Source organism: Bos taurus, chromosome 11, assembly GCF_002263795.3.
Source record: "Bos taurus isolate L1 Dominette 01449 registration number 42190680 breed Hereford chromosome 11, ARS-UCD2.0, whole genome shotgun sequence".
Classification (NCBI taxonomy): domain Eukaryota; kingdom Metazoa; phylum Chordata; class Mammalia; order Artiodactyla; family Bovidae; genus Bos; species Bos taurus.
In genome coordinates this window covers 24710064-24735140 of record NC_037338.1, presented here as the reverse complement: position 1 = coordinate 24735140, position 25077 = coordinate 24710064, and the positions used below count along the sequence as shown (strand labels likewise).

The following is a 25077-nucleotide window of genomic DNA, read 5'->3' as shown; positions in this document are numbered from 1 at the left end:
CCATAATATTATGTAAATGCCTTTCCTTTTTAATTGTCTTATATTTATTAGGGACCAATGGATTCTGTAGAGAACAAACCTTGTATTGGTACAAACCTTGTATTGGTTCAGTCCTAATGTATTTAACTTCTCTGAATTGGACATTAATAGCAGTTAACACGAAAGAACACATGTAGTACTAAATGAAGGAAGTCAGAGAGAGACACACACTATTATGATATCTTATATGTGGAATCTAAAATATGACAAATTGAACCTGTCTATGAAACAGAATCAGAGACACACAGAACAGTCGTGGTTGCCAAGGGGGCAGGGTGTGAGAGGGCGGGACTGGCAGCATGGAGTTAGCCGATGCAAACAGGCGCGTACAGAATGGATAAACAACAAGGCCCTACTGTGCAGCGTGGGGAACTGTATTAATACCCTGGAACAAACCACAGTGGAAAAGAATATGAAAGAGAATGTACGTGTATGAATAACTGAGTCACTCTGCTAGACAGCCGAAATTAACATTGTAATTCAACTGTACTTCAATAAGAAATAAAAGAATACATGCAGACTATCTTTCATTTAGAAATTTAAGTATTACACATAAAAACCACACAAGACCGACTTTTCCCATCAAGTGCAACATCCTTACCAAAGACTTGGAAGCCTAGCACACAGGTGTATGTCGTCCAATTGATGTCCTTACATTCTGATCGATTCCTCATTAGTTTGCAGCCATGTTCAATGTCCCCTTTAAATTTAGAAACAGGAAGTATATTCATAGTGCTTGTGTACAAATGGATTTGAAAATGCATCTTGATTCAAACTAGCCATGTTTACTTGTATTTATAATCCATACACTCAAACATATTAAGACAGAGCTGAAAGGAAAAGAAAGTGTTTACCATGGTTTTAGATCCCTGGGTCAGTAAGATCCCCTGGAGTAGGAAACGGCAAACCACTCCAGTATTCTTGCCTGGAAAACTCCAGGAACAGAGGAGCCTGGCAGGCTACAGTTCATGGGGGTTGCAAAGAGTTGGATGCAATGAACATGCACGCAGACACAGAACTGTAAACTTTCCCACCGAAGTTATTCTTTTTTCTTTAAAAAGCATAAATGCCCATCCATTATACTCCTTCCTGTCTCCAGGAAGAGCTGTTAAATACAGAACCATCCAGAGCAGGATCAGTCTCCCTGAGTAATTTCTCATGACATTTGAATGAACTGATTACTTTCTTTGAGATTCTCAGTCCTTGGTCAGCTTTGAGCAGCACGTGCTTTGTCAGGTTAGAGGGGCCACTGTGCAGCGTTGCACATTTCAGACTTCATGGAGCCTGCTCTTTACTACCCCCTGACAGACACACCTCAGCTGTATGTGAGCATTCATACTTACAGTACAGGATCTCATAGTCTCCCGAGTTAGACATTATATACTTGTTGTCTGGGGACCAGTCAAGGTGTGTGATATAGCTGGAATGTCCCTAGAAAGTAACACATCAATCATTAGAATGTGTTTAGAGTTCTGAATGAATGATAAGTAGTCTCACAGTTAATCAAGACTGTCTTCTTGGTAGCCATTCACTGGGAATTCCTGGAGTAGAGCAGTATCACAGCCTCTGGAACCAAATGAGGCTTATGGTTTGGAGCAGGTCTTTGGTTGTGAGCCAGAACTGTGGGACTGAAGAGAACTGACCACAGTGGGAAGGGTAAGCACTCGGAACCTGGGAGTATCCTGCTGGTGCCTCCACCTGGATGCCATCCCCGAGCACTACCAGCGCTGCACTTCCAGGGAAGACAGTCTCGGAAGGCGCTGAAACAGACACTACAACCTCGGGCCTTATTTCAAGTCACTAGTGGCCCTAATTAGAGTGACTTCATTTTTGAGAATGAAATCTTGGTTCCAGGTTGTATACAAGAAGAGTACAATTTTCCTGGTCTGTTTCTTGAGTACCCATGGCATGTGGAGATCTAAAAAAACCCCTATCTCCAAAGAAGATGCTGGGGGAAAAGTTCCCCAATAGCACACTACCTCTGATCAACTGGATCCAATAATTAATCATCTATCTGACTATACAAAAAGATGGATCTTTTTCTGCTTAGGTTTTACTAACACTGGGAATTCAAATAAAAAAATTACTCAAGTGCCATATTATGCTGGCTTCACATGTGAGCATTTGATGATTTTCAATAAACTACTGCAGATAAATCACAAAGGTCTTACAGTTTACAGTAAAGCCAACAGAGACTCAAAATCACTTATCTCCTATGCTCTGTATTAAAACTTATTGATAATTTTGATTGTACTTTTTGCATTACTAGCTTTCTGCTCACATGGTTTTTATTTTTAAAGTTAATAAATTCAGGGGCTTCCCTGGTGGCACAGTGGTAAAGAATCTACCTGGCAATGCAGGAGTCATGGGTTCAACCCCTGATCTTGGAAGACCCACATGCCTCGGAGCAACTAAACCCATGCGCTGCAACTACTGAGCCTGTGCTCTAGAACCTGGGAATCGCAATTACTGAAGCCTACGTGGCCTAGACCCTGTGCTCCACAAGAGAAGCCACTGCAGCGAGAAGCCCGAGCACTGCAACAAAGAACAGCACCCGGCAGCCACAATTAGAGGAAAGCCCATGTAGCAACGAAGACCCAGCACAGCCAAAAAGAAATTTTTTTTAAAAAGTTAATAAATTCAAAATACTTTTTAATGACTTACACAGAGTATTTTAATTATTCCAGGAGCCTTCAGCAGTTCAGTGACATGTCTTAACCTCCCTGGCACTATAATCCACCACAGTGCTGTATGGAAAATACCCAAATTTATACATCTAAATGAATTTACGTGAATTTGGGAACCATGAAGCTTCCTGAAGTCACTGGAGGTTAGGTGGTATGTCAGCAAACAGGTTAGGAATTACTTGCTAGGCATGTGGGAGACCTCCCAACTTTACAAGAAATCAATGCCAGTAAGATATATACGGTTTGTGGATATTTTCTGAATATGGCCCAGGAGGACGGGGTCACACAGATCTTCTTCACAGGGTTCATCAATCTGGTGCCTGGCTGGCATCCAGAGAGGCCAAGCTTCTAAGATAAGAACACCGGCACTACGTGAATGAAGGATTTAACCAATCACGGCAAAGTACTGTCCTCCAGGAAGCATTCCTCCTAACATAGTGCTTAAAAATACTGTTTGAATCTCTCTGAAGAGACTTTAATAGTATTACTTAGAAAAGAATCAAAAGCATTGTATGGATACATAACATTCATTTAATTCACATCTGTGTTGGACACGATGTATTTAGATGGTAAAAAAAATCTAAATATCAAGTATTTTCAGAAAGAACTTGAGTAGGAAAAGCCCCCAAATTTAGAAAGCTATCAATTCATACTAGAAAACAAAGTATTTTTTTTCCCCTGATATGGAGTCCAATAAAGAAGCAAAGATGAGATGTGACTTTCAGCTAGGAATCTATGATGCTGCCTTCCCAGATTCCACTTCAGAGTGTCCTTGTCTCATCTAATTCACAGGCCATTAAAGATACATGCATACATACATTGGGGGAAGACCCCCTCAAATGTCCCCCCATAGGCAAGACATGGTTGGGAGCAAATAAGTATACCTCCCAGAAGAGAAACAAGAGTCTTCTAAGCTGGTATGTCACTAGCGCCTTTAAGCAGCTGAATGGTGTAACCACAGTAACCACCGCAAGTGATGGTGCCTGACAGTACACTCTGGAAAAGTCTGAAATATTTCAGCTAAATCTTTTGTTAATCACACAGAATGTCATCACCTACATCAGTGCTTTGCAACCCTGGCTGTAGATTAATATCACCTGACGAGTTTTCAAAAAAAGTACCGAGGCCTTGAGTTCACAAGGCATTAAATTTTTCCTAAGTAGGTGTCCAGGTGGATGCTGGGGGGTAGGGTGCCATGGCAAGTCTGACAATGAAGCAGATTTGTAACAGGGGGCTTTCTTGGTTTGGATATTCGAAAAGCTCGTGGCAGTTTTTCAACAGGTGCCAAGTGTTGAGGGATCTGATTCTCAGCGAGCCCAATGACACTCCCCAAAGAATCCATTTTCTATTATTTAACAGGTCCTGACTGGTGGTAAAGAACCTTCCTACCAATTCAGGGGACATAAGAGACACAGGTTCCCCTGGGTGGGGAAGATCCCCTGGAGGCAACCCACTCCAGTACTCTTGCCTGGACAATTCCACAGACAAAGGAATTTGGCAGGCTACAGTCCATAGGGTTGCAAAGAGTCAAGACACGACTGAAGCAACTTAGCAGGTGCCCCCTCACTATCTAGGGCAGTGACATCCAATGGACCTTTCTTTCTGCAGTGATGAAAACGTGTGTACTGTGCAGTCCAATGCAGCAGCAGCCAGCACCTGCGGCTCCCGAGTACTCAAAATGTGGCCCGTGCTCCCAGGGGACGGAACTGTAGTCACTTTCAGAAAGCTGTGGTAGGTAGCTGTGATGCTGGACAGTGCAGGCTGAGAAGAGCCCACTGTTTCTCTACTGATTTGAAATACCTCTTGTATTATTCTAGTAAATTTCCATATGAACGGAGATCTGTTTTTGGACTCTCTTCTCTGTTCCATTAGTCTATCTACCTATTCCCAGCCAACTGTGATAGTTTTATAATGTGGAAAATCTCAGATGAACTTTAGAACCATTTTATCAAGCTCATAAATATCATGAAAATTTAAGTAAGAGCGCATCAAATTTAGAGACTAATTTGGAGAGAACAGTATTTTGTCAAGTCTTTTCTTCCAGAAATACGTTATGTCTATTTTTCAGTTCTTAGTTTGTATTTCAGCCATGTTTCACATAGCTTCCTGTGCTTTTTTTGCTAAGTCTATTCTCAAAGCATCTACAGTTTTTGTTATTATTGCAATTAGGATTTTTTTCCCCATTACATTTTTGATGTGCTTTGCTGGTTTGAGAGAAAGTGAATTTCCAGAGGATCAGCCTTTCTAACTCAATCTTCAGAGTGTAGATATGTAAAGTATATTTATCCATTCCACTATCTCTCCTTTTCAGTGCCCAGCTAAAACCCTGTATTTGCTAACCTCTTTTGCAGTTATGGGTGGCAGAAGTCACTGTGTGGGGCTACTAGGGAAACTTTAGAACTGACTTAGGAGGAAGAATGTCTTTTTTCCCCTTGCTCTGATTCTTCCTGGAACCAGGATATGATGACTGGAATTCCAGCAGCACCATACTGAGGATGATGGGAATAGAAAGAAGAATCCTGAGTCCACGGTGACTTCTTTTAAATGAGAACATAACCCCCATTTGTTTAAGCCACAAATGATTGCAATAGAATTCCTGTTACAGTAATATTGAAATATATACAGCATTAGTGTTATGGGTAATTTTCTTGGTGATTTCCAGGTAGACAGTTTAAAAGTCTTTTACTCTTCTCTTTGTATATATATTTTCATTTACCAAAATCCTGACCAAAAAAGAAACATTTACCAGCAATTCTTACCTATTTGTAATGCTTTTTTAGTACATCACTGCAACTTGAATACACACTCTCTCTCCTGGGCTCAAATCTTGGAGTAGCAGTGTTAAAAGGCATGCGGGAATTTGAGTCAAACAGAAAGCTACTATGTTGGCACTCAGGGACAGTTTCAGCTGCTTGCTTATAATTTAGTACAGGGACACTTCCTAAAGTTCTAAGCCCAGTATGTTTCTGAAGCTATAGGGTCACTTAAATGTTAACTAGTAACAACAGGAAATACTGGAAACAAAATAGAAAACAGCATTTGTGTTTGGAACTTCAAGAGTAGGTCCAGTTGCCACATTTAAAACCTTTACAGCAATCCTATAAAAGTAGCAACTATTATAATCTCCAATTTTAAGAATTAAGATTCAGAAATTAACTTGCCTAAAGTTGCAACCTAGAAAGTGGCCAGGCAGCATTAGCCCAACCTTTTCTCTGTCCTATATCATAGCAGACAACAGATAAAAGCAGACATGAGGTTATAAGACCAGCTGGTGGAAGCAGACAGCAAGGAGAAGTGAGAGCTGGAAGCAAAGCACAGAACAGAAGATAATTAGAAAAGCAGAGTAGTTGAGCCTTTCATTATAGCCTCAAAAAGTATCATAAAATTCCACAGTTCTTAAAGATATTTCAACATAATACTTTCATATGCTCTGAAGATACAAGCTGTCTAACTGGAGAAGGCTAAATCAGTGTCATGCAATTGATAAACCTGCCACTTCTCAACACTTCCAAGGTCATCTCACTGCCAGGGTCACACGCTGTTCTTTCTGCATCAGGTGCTGAGCTGTAAGAGCAGAGCACACTAACACACACATAAACAGATCTGAGGCATTTTTGTACCTCGAGAAGTCTGCTCTACTAAGAGTCAGGAGAACAGGGTTCAGGCCCCAGATCAGCCACTATGTCAAGATGCGATCAGGACAAGCCACTTACCTTCTCTGAAGACTGAAACTCAGGCTCTTGGTCTGTAAAATGAGGTCTGAGCTAACGTGCTACTGTAGAATTTTATGATTCCACAAGATTACATTATATTTAATAATACTCTACTTATTAAGACATGGACTTTTAAAAACAGGCTGGGGTAAAAAATAATTAAGAAAATTCTGGTGCCTGGTAGGGTAAACTTAAGTAGTCTGCAAATCCCTTTCAGTGGAACATTTGATCATGCTATATACAATGATACACGATTACTCTACTATTCCATATCCCAACTATTAAGATAATAAATTGATTAAAAGACATAATTTAAATAAATTAATGGATATCGATTCATAATTTTTGTCGAAGTCAATAAAAATATTTTGGGTAAATTATAAAATTACAAGATTGCTTATAGATCAGTTTATTGCCTGGTTTTGGCACATGGTACAAAATATGCTCCCTCCTCAAGAAAAAAGAAAATAAACCAAAAAAGGCAGTAAGTCTCTTCTCTGAATAGTAAATGGCCTGGGTTTTACTTATGTATTTGCTTTTAAAAACTCATTCTTTTATTCACTACCCTAAAACTCTTCTGTGGTAAAGACTGTTGAAGAATCTGTCCTACTAACTCATCAAGTAATTTGCTAATCCTAAACTGACTGCTAACATGATACCAAACCACCTCATTTTCTATAAAAACCATAGTTAACATATATTGAGTACATTTATTTGCCAAACACTATTACAAGTATTTTATATGCCTTGTTTCAATCCAGTGAAGTAGAAAGCACTACTAAATTCACTTTATAAATGAGAAAACTGAAGTAGAAGGTTTTAAATAACTTGCCCAAGGTCACACTTGAGTAGTGAAATGAGAGTTAAAATCCAGGTAGTTCAATCCAAAGTTTATCCCCATAAGCACTACGCTATACCTCCTGCCTTTTTTGCTCTGTCCTCAGTTTGAATATGTACTTTTAGAGGACAATGAACAAATCTTAGGCGTATTCCCAGTGCCTGGAACGCTTCCTGAGTTAGCAAACTGCCTGCGATAAGATACATACTCAGTATGTCTGTAACTGAACCTAAATTTCATCTTACAATGATAAAACTAATCAATCAGAAACGCAATAAACTAAAGAAAGTATGCTTCTATTCTTCATATAAATTATGTTCTGTTTAGTGCTACAGAGGTCACAAGAAAACGAAACTGCAGTGTCGAGGATGGGTAGGATCATGGGACACTGAACTTAAAACCTGAGAGATACCCTTCCATTCCTGACTCACTTCATCTTAAAGAAGCATTATTTTCTAAGGATTTCCTAAGGAAATAGCTTTGATATCAGAAACTGCATTAAAACTAGCAGTCAGAGAGAGACAAGTATTAAACTTTCATCAAAGAAGAAATCTTTCTAGAACTTCAAGGGCACTGCAAAATTCTGCTGTCAGGTAATGTCAATTTTCAAAGATAAAGACCGAAGTTTCAATCTGCTAAGTTTAAAGGTGATACATCAATGCAAACATTTAACTCTTTTTACGAAGTGAAATTTTCCAACAATTTTATAGGTCAATTTATTTCCCTTCACTACTTACAGTGCACTTTCCATGTCTGCTATACTTTCTTCCATTTTCTGAGACGGCATAGAGGTAAATGAAGTTGTCATGAGATCCTACAGCCAGGAGGGTGCCATCTAGAATGAAACAGGAAAAAAATGTCGAACAGAGAAATACAATGACAGGTTTATTTACCATCACTTTACTGGACCGATACCAAATGACATTTTACAAATGTTAAATCTCATCAAATTAATTATTATTTGGTATTTAATGAATGACTTCTTCCATCACTAAACATACTTGAAACCAAATGGTCATCTAGTCAAGTGCACAATCCCTTCTAGGAAATGCTCCATGGGCCTTGGACTCGGACCTCAGCTTCACCTCCTTCCAGTTAGCTACAGACTAGGCCCAAGGAGGTTAACCTGGTTTTATAGGTTTAAGTATACAGGGTTCATATAGCAAGCTGAGTGTACAACTGTTCATTTCAACCGAGGACATGTGATCTCTCCAGTTATGGGGTAGGTTCTCTTGGGAAGGGACCATGTTCTCTTCTATCGTCTCCTCCACTGTAATCACATAACAGACAGTCAATAAAGTTCATTTGATCTTGGGGTTTTAAATGCTACATTTGAGCAGTTATTTGCTATTATAGCACTGAAAAAAGCCAAACTAAAACAGAAAAGGTAAACTTTTCTTCTTCAGAATAACTCTTGCCAAGCTTATACCTCAAAGCAAATACTTTTCCTTCCTTGTTCAACAGAGAGAAGAGCATTCTCAGCTTCCTTTGAAATGACTTAGAAGCCATCAAAAAGATCATTTCGATTTCACACTGATCCAACAACTACTGGAATATATTTCTGAATACAAGAAAATGTCACTTGAACTGTGTGGATTAAAACCATATTAATACAGGGAAAAAGGTGTTGGAAACTTAATAAATATTCTGAATAAAATAGAAAAGAATTATTCAAAGTAGCTAAATGAATTGATCACATTCTTGTAACGAGTTGCTGGGTATTTTATCTAATTAACAAACCAATCATTCCTATGTAAACAGTGAAAAGCAAACTAGAGAGATTTTTTAAAGAACTTGAAGGGCCTATAAAATTTGTATTCTTTGAATATTATAATTTGTTTTATATCCTCTTATATACAAAGAAAAGATTGCTAAATTTATTAACATTCAGCCTAATACCTATTCAAAATTCTAAGTAGGTGGAGTTCAAAAAAAAAAAAAGGTATTTGATTGCTCTGTATTCTGCTTTCAACTGCAAATGCAGTTTTAACAGTTTGTTCTAAATTTATGTTTGCTTGATGATTCAGAATACTGTTTAACTTTAGCAGATCTTTTGCAGTTTCCTACAGCAGAATTAAACCTACTGTTGGGGTAACATATTCAATACTTAGCAACTTTAGAGAGCAGAGAAAAAAGTAGTCAGCATTATTGGACGTGAAAATATGCAATTGCTGAGAAAAGCCGTAAATGCCCCCTGGAGTGGGAGTAAATCTGCCTACCTATTGAGTAGCGCATCACCGAAAGCTGCTCATTTCCGTCTGTGTGGATAGAAACTAGATCTCTGGTTTCTGCATCCAGAACAAACCACCTGTTAGGAAGTAAAAAATCAAAATTTTCCTCAGACATTAGCATTTATAGAAAAAAAAAAATGGTTGCTGACTTTTTTCTCCTTTTAAAAAGAAATTTTAAATAATGCCCTAAAGCTGGACATGTTACCCTTTTCTAATGAAGGATGAATTCATTTTGTAAAATGTTACTAGATGCAATATACTTATACGTATGGGCCTAGGCATGTTCTCATTTCTATTTAGGTATTCACCAAATACCAAGGGTGCTCTTTGAGAGGCGCTGTCCAAATAGAAAATGACAAGATGATCAGTGTTTTTGAAAATTACACTAGAGCCAGGGAAAAGGAAATGAGCTAATTAAAACAAAGCACAGGATTCATGTTGATGTATGGCAAAACCAATACAATATTGTAAAGTAATTAGCCTCCAATTAAAACAAATTTATATTAAGAAAATAAAACAAAGCACAATTAAGTGCTAATCTCATCGATGGTGACTACGTATAGTAGGAGGAACTCAAGGAAAATGAATAGCACAGAAATTGAATAGCATAAAAATGAATAGGCATAGAAAAACCTTTAGGGAGGATGTATCAGTAGAATATGGGTTGAGCTGCACATTGAGGGTGAATTACAGGCAGTTCACGCAGGAGGAGTGACAGCTGCACTGCCATGGAGGTAGAAGCAGCATGGATAGTATGACGGTGGGAGGGAAAGGCAGGCCATTCATTTGGTGAGATTTCAAGGGACCAGCAGGGGGCACTGTACCTCTCCAATAACCCCAACACCAGCATAGGCAACCGCTTAAGTTCTCTGAAAAGCAGTTTTTCAATCACATTTATAGGAAAAGTCAAAATGTAAAAGGCCTCTTGATAGGTAAAACAATGATTTATATCCAACTACATACTAAGTGACTCTCATCAGACCCTCTTCTAAGAGCAGGGTGAGATACGGAGTACAAAGCAAAGACTGGGAACTAAGGAAGGACAACTAAAGGACAGATAAAGGACAGGAGCAGGTTACAGACAGCAGGCACAGTTAGTTGGAGGAGCTCAGAGTTGAGACTGCCTGGCTCAGATCAGGCACTAAATAAATATTTACAGAATGGACAAATGAACAAATATAAAATATCTCAAACATGACAGATGCTGTTTTAGTAAGAATTATGTAGCTGAAATGCAGTGCAGGAAGAAATGGTTGGAGTGGAAAGAATGGGACAAAATTAGAAAAATAAAATCACTACCTTAATTTCATGGAACTGAATGGGACAAATGAGCAGTAAGTTTTGTTCTTAATTATTCAGATGGGAAAAGTTCCACTAAATTCAATAGCAGGAGTCATAATGACAGTTCCTTTTAATCTTGAAGCATTATAATAAATATCTGAGAAGAGACCACTATTCCTTCAAATAACTTGTGGGTTATGGGTTGAAATTTCTAGGTACTAAACTAATTAATAATTTTGCCTTTTACTCAGGTAAGAGAAATAGCTTCTATTTGTAAATATCCAAGTTTATGAAAAGCCAATCAGCAGGAAACTGGCACTTTGAAGCCCTGGGCTCATGGTTTGATCATTTCTACTTCAAAGGTGCATAAGGAACATACTTTATTGCAATTGGACAGTACGCAGAGATTACAGGTTTCTTCTGAGAGTGTAATTCATTCATCAATTTTTATGGCTGCCACCATGAAACTACTCTTTAGCCAAGAAATGCCAAAGCTGATGCCAAGTGAAGGAACAAATTATAATTCCTTTTCAGAGTAAGGGAACAAAATATTCCAACTTAAGAGTGAACAGACATGCCTGAAGAACAATGAGACACAACACTGCTCTGTGGGCTTTAAGTTTGTAATGAGTTTACGTAAACACTTCACTATACTTAGGCATTTAAAATTACCAATTTTTATTTTGAAGAAGCCTTGACTGATATTGTTTCCAGTTCAATCTTCCTAGGAAAACAGAAAACAATTTTACTGCTCTAAAAATTCTCTTTAAAAGTAATTTTTTTTTTAAAAAAAAAAGGGAATTTCCTGGTGGTCCAGCGGTTAGGACTCTACTTCCACTGCACGGGGGGAATGGGTCTGATTCCTGGTCAGGGAACTATGATCCCACATAGAAAAAAAAATAAAAAGGCAATAAAAAAACCCTCCAGAATGTCTGTTGGTATACAATATGTAGAACCTAAAACTGAGTTATTTACTGGTGAGAGATAGTAGCTCTCAAAAAAGAAACAAACAACAACAATTAAAAAAAAAAAAACACCCAGAAAGCCCTCTGCTTACTTTTTCTATTTCTTGAATTGTACACGTGTGCGCCTAGTCGCTCAGTTATATCTGACTCTTTGCAACCCCCTGGACTGTAGCCCGTCAGGCTCCTCAGTCCATGAGTATTCTCCAGGCAAGAATACTAGAGTGGGTTGCTATGCCTTTCTCCAAGGGAACTTCCAGACCCAGTAATCAAACTGGGATCTTCTGCACTGCAGGCAGATTCTTTACCAGCTGAGCTATGTGGGAAGCTATCAGAGATTAATTCTTTCACTTGTGGCGAGTAATTTTCAGTAATAATTAAAATAACTTTGTTGTGAAAACTATACAGCAATAATTTTAAGGCTCCCACCCTTTTCAGTGCATGAATTTACATTCTACCTTTAGAAAAGACTTTCTAGCTCAGGACCTCTATCCTTAACGAGAGTATGGAGAAGTAAAGGAAATTTTCTACAAATAAATAATTTAAGTTTTCACTGTGCTGAATTGGACTCTCATTCTAATCTACAGTATATACACTGGAACCAAGCTTCTGCTTCAAAGAATTATTATGGGGCTCTATGTGGCCTAAAGGATCTTTCTAAATGGAACTGCTCAGCATCAGAGGTGGGAAATCTTTGGCCATATATTTAAACTAATCTGAGTGTGAGTCAAATAACCACACACACTACCACCATAGTTTGATGACTTAAAAAAAAAAATAAACACCATACATTGATTTCTTTAGTGGCAAAAGGAGAATCATAAGATTTCAGAGCTGGAAAGTTATCACATGTTAAAGTCTCTAAATGAATCTATATCTGTTCATAAAATGCATTAAAAATTATTCATCATCATATAAAGTGTATCCTCTGCGTGGCAGGTTTGTAACTTTTTTCCAACTGCTTTTATGATCATGAAGGATCATGAAGTTTCAGAGCAGGGAGTAATCACTGAGGATGTGGGGGTAGTTTAGGATTTCATCGTATCAAATGTGGTAAGAATCAGGTGGAGAGGAATATAGGTAAGAAAGGACAGAAAGGGTTGAGGTGTATCTGAAGGATAACAACTTAACCACTCTGGCTGGAATGGTGAAGGAAAGATTTTTAATGGGCTTTAAAGGCCAGGCTAAGAAGTTTGGATTCCACTGTTTAGCTATCAAGAGGCCTTAAGGAATGTTCTATTTCAGTTAGCTCATAGTTTCTTGTGTTGGCTCAATCCACTTCCCCTGCCTGATATGAGCTCCTAACTCTTCACTGCCTTCTTAAGATCTCAGAACTCCTACAAGGCAGGACCAGCTCCACCTCCTTTGGGAGGTGCTCTCTGACCACTCAGGTTCACAGTAATTTCTCTGTTGATTTCAAGTATTACTGCTTGTTTATTCAAGTAATACAAGATCAATATGCAAAAAGCAGTTGTATTTATATATACCAGCAATGAATATTTTAAAAATGAAATTGAGAAAACAATTTCATTAAAAATGGCATCAAGAAAGTGAAACACTTTGGTACAATTTAATAAATGTACAAATTTGTACCCTAAAAACATCTTTGAAGAAAACTGAAGACCTAAATAAATGGAAAAACACCTGTTCATAAATTGGAAGCCTTAATATTGTTAAAATAGTGACATATTCAAATTGATCTATAAAGAAGAAAACAATCCTTATCAAGGCTTCTTTGCAGAAACTGACAAGCTGATCTTAAAATTCGCATAGAATTCAAGGAATCCTCAATAGCTAAAACCACCCTGAAAAAGATCAAAGTTGGAGGACTCACATTTCTCAATTCAAAACATAATGCAAAGCTATAATAATCAAGACCAGTATTGCATAATATGAACATAGAGATCAATGAAATATAAGTGAGAATCCAGACTGAAACCCAGTTATGGTCAACTGATTTTCAACAAGGGTTTCAAGTCTTCATTGCAGCAAGAAAAGTCTTTTCAAGAAACAGTGCTAAACAAATCAAAACAAAACAGTGCCGCAACACTGGATATCCACATGCAGAGAATGAGGTTGGATATCTACACAAAGATTAACTCAGAATAAATCAAGATCTCAAGGTAAGAGCTAAAACTATAAAATTCTTGGAAGAAAATGTTGTAGTAAATGTTTAAGACCAAGAGAAAGAACAGATAAATGGGACAATATGAAAATTTTAAACTTTAATGCAATAAACTTTACCATTAGGAAAGTTAAAAGAGGGACTTCTGCTAGAAGTCCAGTGGTTAAGACTCCGCCTTGCAATGCAGGGGACCTGTTTTTGAGCCCTGGTTGGGGAACTAAGATCTCACATGCTGTGGGGCAACTCAGCCTGCACACCATGCCAACAACTAGGGAGACCACTCGCGGTAATGAAAGGCCCTGGGTGCCACAACTAAGACCCAACACAGGCAAATAAATATTAGAAAAAGAAAGAAAGAAAGAAAGTGAAAAGACAGCACTGGAATGACAGAAAATACTTGCAAGTCATACATCTGATGAGGTACTATATCCAGAATATATAAATTTATAGCCCTTACAACTAACAATGAAAAGACAAATCAATTCAAAGATAGGCACAGGACATGAACAAACATATCTCTAAAGAGTCTATACATAAATAACTAATAAACACATGAAAAAGATACTCAACATCATTAGCCATCAGAGAAACACAAATTAAAACAATGAAAAAGCACTTCACAGCCATTAGGACAGCTATAATCAACACACAGGCAATGACAACTGTTGGCAAGGATGTAGAGAAATTGGAACCCTTATGTTTTATTGGCAGAATTGTAAAATGGTATAGCTGTTGTGGAAAACAATTTGGAAGCTCCTTAAAATGCTTTAAACATAGTTCACTCTACTCCTTGGTGTATACCCAAGAGAAGAGAAAACATTTGTCCACACGAAAGCTTGTGTATGACTGCTTACGGCAGCACTACTCACAGCAGTCATAAAATGGAAATATTAATTCAGATGGTTATTTGAGGTACAGCCATACAATGGGATGTTTGGTGACAAAAGGGAATGAAATGCTGATACATGCTGTACAACATGCACGAACCTTCAAAACATGTTACGTGAAAGAAACTAGTCACAAATCACAATTATATGATTGTATTTATATGAAATGTCTAGAAGAGGCAAACCTATAGAAATAGAAGGTAGACCAGTTACTCAGGGCTGGAAGTGGGTGGGGATAATGAGGAATGACTGCTATTGTGTACATTCTTTCAGGGTTAATGAAAATGTTCTGCAAACTAGTCACAAATCACAATTATATGATTGTATTTATATGAAATGTCTAGAAGAGGCAAACCTATAGAAATAGAAGGTAGACCAGTTACTCAGGGCTGGAAGTGGGTGGGGATAATGAGGAATGACTGCTATCGTGTACATTCTTTCAGGGTTAATGAAAATGTTCTGCAAGTAGCTTGTGATGAAAGTTCCACAATGCTGTGAACTTCTTGAAAACTACTGCACTGTATACTTTAAAAGGGTGAATTTTAAGGTATATGAATGATATCTCAATAAAGCTGTTAAAAAGACTCTTTACTATTAACATATAAGGAATAGCAATGTTATGGAAGCAGTATGTCCATGTAGGGCCATGCATTTCATTTTTTCCCTTAGAAATTGTATTCATAATATAATCTTTTAAAATGATAAATTTATCATTGTGATAATTTATTCATACTTGTGGTTACTTCTTGATTACAAGTAGATTTCTAGATACAGACATGAACACATCTTTAAACATGTTGCTAGTCACCTTTTCTGGATCATGAACAATTTGGATAACGTGCTGTATTAAAAAAAAAAAAATTCTTGCCCTCAGTGTGATTTTTTGCAGGCTTAGGGTCAGTGATAATAATCTGAATGGTTACATCGTGGAATATTGTTTTAGACAATAGAGCCAGGTGTTCACAGACCCATGCAAAAAAAATAATAATAAATAAGAAGAGTTCTCTAAGAATCAAAGGCAGGAAAATGAATACTGATAACTACAGTATAAAATCTCCCCTAGATTTTAAATAATCCCCAACTCTACACTAGAAAGAATTAACTGACAGCACTTTTGAGTTATATCACTCTCATTCATAAGGTTTTTCCTACTCACAATTCCAAGACGAAACAACTGGCTTAGCTAAGTCACTTACATTAAGTAACTTTTCCTTTTAAATTTGTTAATGATGACTTCACAGTTATACTAAATGTTAGCAAGTAACTTCAGTAAGTTTCATCAGATCTGCTTGTCATGAAAAACTGGGGCTCTGTATGTACATGCATCCAATAAGGGGTTGAGTCTTAATGATTCAAGTCCTTCTAGCACTACTTCACTCAGTGTTGAACTCCTTATTATACACAGTAAATGCTTTTAAAACACTATGTCAGACAGTGATTCAACCTTCAAAGATAAACTTTCTTTGTAACATTTCTAAGTAATACTACAAACACTATAAACACATCTCAAAAGAGTACTGGTGGAGTCCTGGAAAGAGACAAGCTTTAAAACCATATAGAACTTGAATCATATAGAACCTGAGTTAAATCCCAGCTCAAGCACAAGTGACTCATGTGACTTGGGTCTTGGGTTTCCTGTTTGTGCAAAGGAGATAGTAATGAACATTTGCTGCATTCTTGTTAAAATTTAAAGTCAAATATGAAAATAATTTAGTACAAGGTGTGTCATCAGACTGTGAAAAAACGGTAGCTCTTATTCCTACTGTTTCATTGATATTAGCATTTGTAATACCTGTTCAGCTGCCCCCAAAATAAATCTGAAGTAAACTCTTTTGTGGTTTCCTGAAAACCAGTTCACCACTATAGTTTAGGAGATTCTTATATGCTCAAGACATACATTTTTTGTAAAACAGAAAATAAATTCCTTCAGATTCTACAAAGTGGCCTGACATATGCCTGTTTAGTCCAAGCAACAATCTATTACTGACATGTATTTTGAGGAAATCTGAGATAGGAAAGCCATCTATATTTCCAAGTTATCACCAATTACGCTCCCAAGCAGCCTAATTCTAAAACTCCACTATTTCAGAACCACTCAAATAACATCTCTAATTACATACCCACACTTCAAAGTTTATCTTTACCTTAAAGACCTGTTCTTCCATGATTCTGAGCACTATAAATGAGGATTTTGAAAATGTTTTGATTTTCCAGAGGTATTAGGTTTGTATCTAACAGCCAAAGGGGAAAACTTGATTAAAAAAAAAAAAAACTCTGAACGGCTAAATTTAGTTAGAATTAAGTAAAGTGGAATTAAATAAACCATCTAGTCAAAGCTATGGTTTTTCCAGTAGTCATGTATGGATGTGAGAGTTGGACTATAAAGAAAGCTGAGTGCCGAAGAATTGATACTTTTGAACTGTGGTGTTGGAGAAGACTCTTAAGAGTCCATCTCTTGGACTGCAAGGAGATCCAACCAGTCCATCCTAAAGGAAATCAGTCCTGAATATTCACTGGAAGGACTGATGCTGAAGCTGATGCTCCAATACTTTGGCCACCTGATAGGAAGAACTGACTCATTAGAAAAGACCCTGATGCTGGCAAAGATTGAAGGTGGGAGGAAAAGGGGACGACAGAGGATGAGATGGTTGGATGGCATCACTGACTCGATGGATGCGAGTTTGAATAAGCTCTGAGAGTTGGTGATGGACAGGGAAGCCTGGCGTGCTGCAGTCCATGGGGACACAAAGAGTTGGACACTACTGAGTGACTGTACTGGAATAAACTGGATGATTTGAAATATTTGTTACAGTCATAAAAATAATTATGTGTGTTCACAATACTTTCACCTTATTAGAAATCAGCATGCCACATTTTTAATGGGTTTAACTTTTGGAAACTGACTTTATATTTTTCCTCTGCCTCTTTAAAAAATAAGCTATTTGTGATGAGGGCTACTTACTAGCAGAGGCAATAAAAAGGACAATTAAAAAATATAGATAATAAATATGTATTACTTAATAGTCTTGGAAAGGTACTATATAAGGTCTGCAAAGATAAGTAATTAATAACAATTTCAAGAAACATACCTTTATTATTTACCTGTGCAGCATTCAAGAAGGGAAAAAGCTATAGCTCAAACAAAAGCTCAACTGGGTTATTTCAGATTCGATTTCCTTCCCTTTTTAAAGATAACGAGGACAGAAGTTTTCTGATACCACAGAAAATGTCACAAGAGAGGGTCAAGTTTGCTGAACTGCCTCCTTCCTTAGTGAAGCCTATCCTGACCTCCCTATCAGGATATCATTTTGTAACTGTACCCTTCCAGATCCCTCTTACTATGTTCAACCCTCCCCCATCATAGCTCTTCATTTTTCTAACTTAATTAGTTAATAACTAACGTAATTAGTTAAGGCTTCTTTTTTTATTCTGCCGCCACCCCTGACACACATTAAAGTGTGAACTCCATGGGGGCAGGGATTTTTGCTTTGTACTGTGATATAGCCTGAACCCTCACAATTGGGTCTAACAAATGGTAGGTCCTTAACAAAAAATTACTGAGTGATTAAATGAGTATACATAACAGAAAAGAGCAAAAAGTATAAAACTGTGCCACTTAAAAGATCAATTCTCCAGATCAGATAGAGAACATTCCTGAATAATGGTTAAACATCCCACCACTTAAGGTTACTCAGCTCACATTTCCCTTAAAGACCCTACCTGCCTGAGTGCGTTCCTATGGCCACCACTGTGCCACTTGGATGAAAATCTGCACAGTGTCCTGGTTCCTAGAAGAGAGACAGACAGCTGTTGGGGAGTACATGAGAAAGTCTCCCTAGATCTATGGGAAGAGTGGCAAAACATTTGAAAATAACTTGTTTCACATAAACATGGAATCTCAATCAACTTTACTACAGCCAATGGGAATACCACATGGACATAAGAGGAAAAAGAATTTCAGAGCAGGAAGGGGACATGCTGGCAGAGTGGTAAGGGGAAAGGACCACCAGCTTGCAGCTAGGCAGTGGAACAATAATAAGGTAACAACAAACATTTGTACAGTTCTTTAGAGTCTGCAAAGAACGTGTATACACCTTTTAGGCTAGAAAAGGTGAATATCTGGGTGGGGGAGGGAGAAAATACAGTAAGAGACCAACTCAAAAAGAAGACAGTAGATCCGTTAGTGAGCAGTACTTACTGAACCCAACTGCCCCACCACCAGCGGCCCAAACATTTCTGTAACAATTAACGCTCCATAAAGATGTGAAATATTCTTGATTTTTACTACTGAACCTGACAGAAAAGTTGAGCTTCTATCCTGTTAACTTGCTTCTTTGGAGTGGGTTCATGATGTACTTTGTAACTAAACACTCTCCCCCTTATCCCTTCCTCTTTACTGAACTATAGCAATAAACTTGGTTTTAACCAATACTGAGTCCTTTTTGCTTTGCTGCTACCAACTGCCAGTTTGGGGAGTTTCTGTGGGAAAATTATAATCACATTTTGCTTTACTCACATCTAGAAGCCTGGTCCATTCCAGTCTGTGTTCTACTGAGTTCCACATGCACACCTGTCTGTCCTGAGCACAAGTCAAGAGCAAGTCTTTGAAGGGATGTGTGGCAAGACCCCAAAGCTCATCTGTATGACCCTGAAAAAGAAACATACCCATAGTTATAAGAAATAAAGGGTATCATCAAAATATTCAGTTAATGGTTAAAATCAGACAGCTTACCTGTACTTCTATTTGGAAGCCATCATTAAATGTTCCTCGTAAAATAAAGTTTCGTGATGTGCCGACCAAAAATTGATCTGCCTTTCCTTCTGCTACAGCTCTGATTGTTCCATACTGATCAGGAACCTAAAAAATAATTTATAAAGTCACCATACACATAATTCAATGCATTAATCAACCTGAAGACTGAAGTTATAGCTGTACACAATTATGTGGTAATAAATGACAGAATTTAAAATTTGAAAGTACAAGGTAATTTTATGTTAATAAATTATTTATTCAGACATTTATATTTTATACACAGAAGTTATAATGGATTATCAACATTCTTTGCTTCAATTTTAAATTCACATTTTATATGATTTCAAGAGTTAAGGATTATGAGTAAGGGATAAAGGAATAAGTTCTGAGAGACTACATGAAGACTGTGGCTTGATTTTGTTACTTATTGGTTATATTATTTTGGGTAAGCCATTTAGGCTGAGACAAATTTCTTTATCTATAATACGGGGATATATCTTCTTGGAAATAAAATCCAAGAGCAGTACGTCAGAATTCTCTTTTTAAGAGATTTTGTCTGCAAAGCATGTTATAAATGGAAAAAGCTGAGAGTAAATTCAAAGTTAAAGTTACCAACAAATAGAAGCATTATTGAACTGTGAGATTTGCCTTTGCTCTGACAATCAGTGATCTAAAACACTATTCTAAACCATTTCATTTCTTGAGATCTCAATTCAACTTTCACTGAACACATAAAACCTGTTAGGTTTTATGCATATACTTCATTTATACCATGAAGCTGACATATACAGAGATATAATCAGCAATTATTATTAAGCCCATCATTTAAAAGATTATTTTTGAGTTTTAAAATTAAGCTGGTCATCTTGTATACCATGGAGTAGAATATAATATTTGATAAATGTCTGGCAAATTTTAGTTTATATGGTTATGTGGTTATTTTGGGGTCACTAAAAAATAATGTCAGAAATAAGTAAGCAAGTTAACTATTCTGCCCATTTTTCTTATTCTTTCAAATTATTTGGCTTAGTGAATAGTCCTTTTTTTCCTGGTTTATTTCAAGGGAATGAAATGACAAGAATGTATTCCAAATTTTCCAGAAAAGTGTAAGTTATCTTAATGTGGGACAAAAGACATGAGTTTATAGAGGGTTTAACATTTTAAAATGTTTATGTTCTATTTTCATCCTTACCTCTATTTCTCTTTCAGGATTCAGATCATGATCCCACAGAATTATTTTTCTGTCTTTCCCACCTCCAGTTAATAACATCCCATTTCTCATCTGACAAAGTGTGAACACACTGCCATCATGAGCTTTGATTTGTTTGCTGATCTGATAAACACCTAACATAATGAGGGGTAAAACAGAAACACTAGTCATAACATTTTCCATCAGATTTTAGTGTCTTTTTGGGAAAAAACTTTAGCAGAACTAAGAGTAAATAATCAAAAGTTCTCATGACTCAACGATCAAAAATCTATTTCCAGCCAATTTTTCTGCAAGGCAGATATCAAAGCTTAATACAATATTTGGCATTCATGCCAATATTTAGTTACTCTGAAAATAATTCAAAATATATTCTTACAAAAAGGTAGGCTAAAGTAGTGACAATTCCACAGACAAGAGGGGATATATTAGCCTCAGAACTTTACTATCTCTTACAATCATCTCATTCAACAGTTAAGGTAGATATTACTCCTCTAATTTTATAACTAAGCACATAGGTATAGAACTGGCTTAACCAATACCACATGGTTAGCTAGTGACAAAGCTGCGACAGGAACTCAAGTCTCTTATATTCAGTGTTCCTTTAAGTTTGCAAAAGAGCCTTCACTTCCTCCTGGGGCAACAGGCATAATGTTTAACATTTAACCACTGCTGACCCACAGGCCTTCTGCTCTGCCAAGGATAACCCCTTTTATTTGCTGAGATACTGGGGAAGGTGTGGGGCAGAAGAGGCACTGGTGGCTTGGAGCAGTGGCTTTTGACCAAGCAGAGAAGTATTTTAAAAACTGACAGCTATACCAGTGTGAAAGCTGAACGATGACCCAGGTTTCTGGTACGCTCTCAGCACTTTCACAAGTACCCAGGAAGGAACAAGGCAGGCATAAAAATATAATCAAAGCCTCTTTCTTAAGAGTGAAGATAACAGAGTTTGGTACTCAAGCCCTTTTCCTTGGTATTCATGATGCCTTACTCAGAGAAGCTCTTCCCAGAGATAAGGGAGCTCAGCCTGCTGCTCTGTGATGACCTAGGGGGTAAGAAGGGGCATGGGCTGGGAGGGAGGCTCAAGAGGGAAGAGATAAATGTATACTTATTGCTGATTCATGATGTTGTACGGCAGAAGCCAACACAACATTGTAAAGCAAGTATCCTCCAATTAAAAAAATTTAAAATAAATGAATAAATAGAAAGCAGGGGCAGCTTGTATGCAATGTGCAAAACAAAATTTATTTTAAATACTCTGTTTAAAAGAAAAAAAAAACACAGTAAAAGCTTTTTGGAAGATGGTATCTTGCAGACTAATTACTAGGTTCATAATGACCAGGTAGAGCCTGGTTTAAACATGACCAGTCAGTCAATAAAATACACCTTAGATTCCCCTTGGGGGGGGGAGAAATTAAATTTAAAAACTATTCAGTGGGGGAAATGGATGAAGGTGGTTAAAGGTACAAAGTTCCAGCTATAAGTTCTGAGAATTTAATGTATAATATGGTGACTACAGTTAACAATAGAGTATCATATATTTGAAGATGCTAAGACAGTACATCTTAAAAGTTCTCAGCACAAGAGAAAAATCTCTAACTATGTGAAGTGATGGATGTTAACTTATTGTGGCAATCATTTTGCAAGATAAACATATAGCAAATCAACTTATTGTATACCTTATACAAAGTTATGTGTCAATTATACCTCAACAAACTGGAAAAAAACTGTTCATTTTCTAATAAAATTGCTCATCAGCTGACAAACGGAAAAACAAAATGTGGTATTATTCAGTGACAAAAAGGAATAAGGTACTAATACATGAAATAACATGGATGAACCTAAAAACATTAAGATGCAACTCAAAGAAGCTGTTCACAAAAGACAAAATATTTTATGATTCCATTTACATGAACTGTCCGACAGGCAAATCCAAAGAAGGCAAGCGGTTGCTAGTGACTGAGGAGAGAGAGGAATGGGAAGGGACTGCTAACGGGCACAGTGTTTCATTTTGAGGTGATAAAAATATTTTGAAGTTAAGACAGCGGTGATAATTACACAACTCTGAATATATTAAACATCACTGAATTGTACATTTTAAAATGATAAAATTTTATGGTATGTGAAGTATCATCTCAGAGAAGATGTTAACTGAGATTGCTCATTTACCATTTGAGCTGTCATTATATTGTTAATATTAACTAAAATGTGTAGGGCTTTGGTATCTTAAAAAAAATTATGCTATAGTTGACTCTCAGTATTTCTCAGTGTGAGGCAGCTAGTGGCATAAATAACTTAATAGATAGGTATCTCTGGCAAGGGGAAAGGAAAGGGCCTGCAAGCTTTGGAGTAGACCTTTCCTGATTCAGCAGAGCTGGGAGCAGAGCTCCAACAAACTTGCTATTCAGGTCAACTGCCTCGGCTCACATCAACATTCATCACCTAAAAATACTTTAAACACTGAACAACACAACTGTGTCCAGTAGGATATCCAGCCAATTATCTATCATGGCCCTGATGTGATCAAGAAAGAAAGAACATCTGAGAGATGTGAACTTTCTGAGAGTATTGCTGGCTTTATTTGGGCAGTTAAAAGTTGGGGGTGAGGGGTGAGAGGGAGCGTGAGCTTATTTTTCTCACGCATGGTCAAATTAACAAAAGCAGTCTGAGAGTACCATGTAAGAAATTATAAAATGCAGGGGTGTGTTTTACAACTCTCCATCAGAAGGAAGTGAAATACAGCTTTTCTATTTTTAATTCAGTCTTCCCTACTTCTAAACATAACAAATACCTTGTTAAACACTTAAGATCTTCCTAGAAAGACAGAATCATAGAAAATGGAGAAACTGAAGAACAAATGCTTCATCAAGAATAAAAATACTCTACTTTAGATAGTATTTACCTACAAAGTAATTTATAGCCTAAGATTTCCTTCTCATGGGCCTATATTTCTGACATTCTAATTTAAGCCAAATAATGTTTGAAATACCTGCCAAGAAAAATAATTATCCTTGTATTTAAAAACCTACTGTACCTCCAGGCATAATCATGGCCAAGTCTATCCAAGCTTAACTGCAAATCCCCCCTTTATTCTCAACTCTAACAGAAACAAGGTTTCCATAAAAAGCAAGTTTATCTAGACTGCCAAATAAAGACTGTTTGGAGGGCTTTCTGTGCCTGTTTAAGTACAGAATCAAATGTCAGGGAGACTCTGAAATTTATGTTATATTCTTGTGTGTGTACTAAGTCATGTCCAACTCTTTGTGATCCCATGGACTGTAGATCGCCAGCCTCCTCTGGTCCATGGGATTTCCCAGGCAAGAATACTGGAGTTGGGTTGGAGAATTCATAGGAGAACTCAACTGGAGAAGGTCATAGCAGAGACATTACTTTGCCAACAAAGGTCCGTCTAGTCAAGGCTAAGGTTTTTCCTGTGGTCATGTATGGATGTGAGAGTTGGACTATGAAGAAGGCCGAGCACCAAAGAACTGATGCTTTTGAACTGTGGTGTTGGAGAACACTCTTGAGAGTCCCTTGGACTGCAAGGAGATCCAACCAGTCCATTCTGAAAGAGATCAGCCCTGGGTGTTCTCTGGAAGGAATGATGCTAAAGCTGAAACTCCAGTACTTTGGCCACCTCATGCGAAGAACTGACTCACTGGAAAAGACTCTGATGCTGGGAGGGATTGGGGGCAAGAGGAGAAGGGGACGACAGAGGATGAGATGGCTGGACGGCATCACTGACTCGATGGGAAGTGAGTCTGAGTGAACTCTGGGAGTTGGTGATGGACACGGAGGCCTGGCGTGCTGCGATTCATGGGGTAGCAAAGAGTCGGACATGACTGAGCGACTGATCTGATCTATTTCTTGAGGGGATCTTCTCGACCCAGGGACTGAACCCACATCTGCACTGGCAGGCAGACTCTTTACCACTGACCCACCTGGGAATCCCGTTATATTCTCAGCAACGTGCAAATGTACACATGTTGCTATTTGGTGAAATGGTGTTTCTAAGTTCCTTTAAGGAACTTGGTAAAGATTTAAGAATAATGAACATTTTAAGGGGGGTACAGATACTTTCAACCTCCCCCTCAACTTAAAGAATGCTGAAATTTTTTCATAAAAGAAAAACTCTGAACTATTTCATATATATAGGAAACAACAAATACCTTGTACCCACGTAAGAAACAGAAAATACTGAAACAACGTAAGTGTCCACAGATGGATGAATGGATACAGAAGACGTGGTGTACACACAATGGATTAAAAAGATAGAAATCCTGCCATATGCAACATGAATGGATCTTGAGGACATTAAGCTAAGTGTAAGGAGTCAGAGAAAGACAAATACTAT

At 37.5% G+C, this 25077-nt stretch overlaps 1 protein-coding gene across 8 annotated transcripts in view; it reads right to left on the bottom strand.

The window, feature by feature from the left end:
* Positions 1-25077, bottom strand: part of EML4 (EMAP like 4) — a 154716-nt gene that overhangs the window by 6000 nt on the left and 123639 nt on the right. For all 8 annotated transcript variants that reach the window (XM_059891434.1, XM_024999052.2, XM_024999055.2 and 5 more), the window contains 8 exons: positions 20709-20860; positions 19496-19621; positions 19280-19411; positions 18484-18551; positions 9497-9585; positions 8015-8112; positions 1383-1470; positions 641-739 (listed from right to left, as the gene is read on the bottom strand). In XM_059891434.1, coding sequence (XP_059747417.1) covers positions 641-739; positions 1383-1470; positions 8015-8112; positions 9497-9585; positions 18484-18551; positions 19280-19411; positions 19496-19621; positions 20709-20860 — 852 coding nt within the window. The remainder of the gene's footprint in view (positions 1-640; positions 740-1382; positions 1471-8014; positions 8113-9496; positions 9586-18483; positions 18552-19279; positions 19412-19495; positions 19622-20708; positions 20861-25077) is intronic.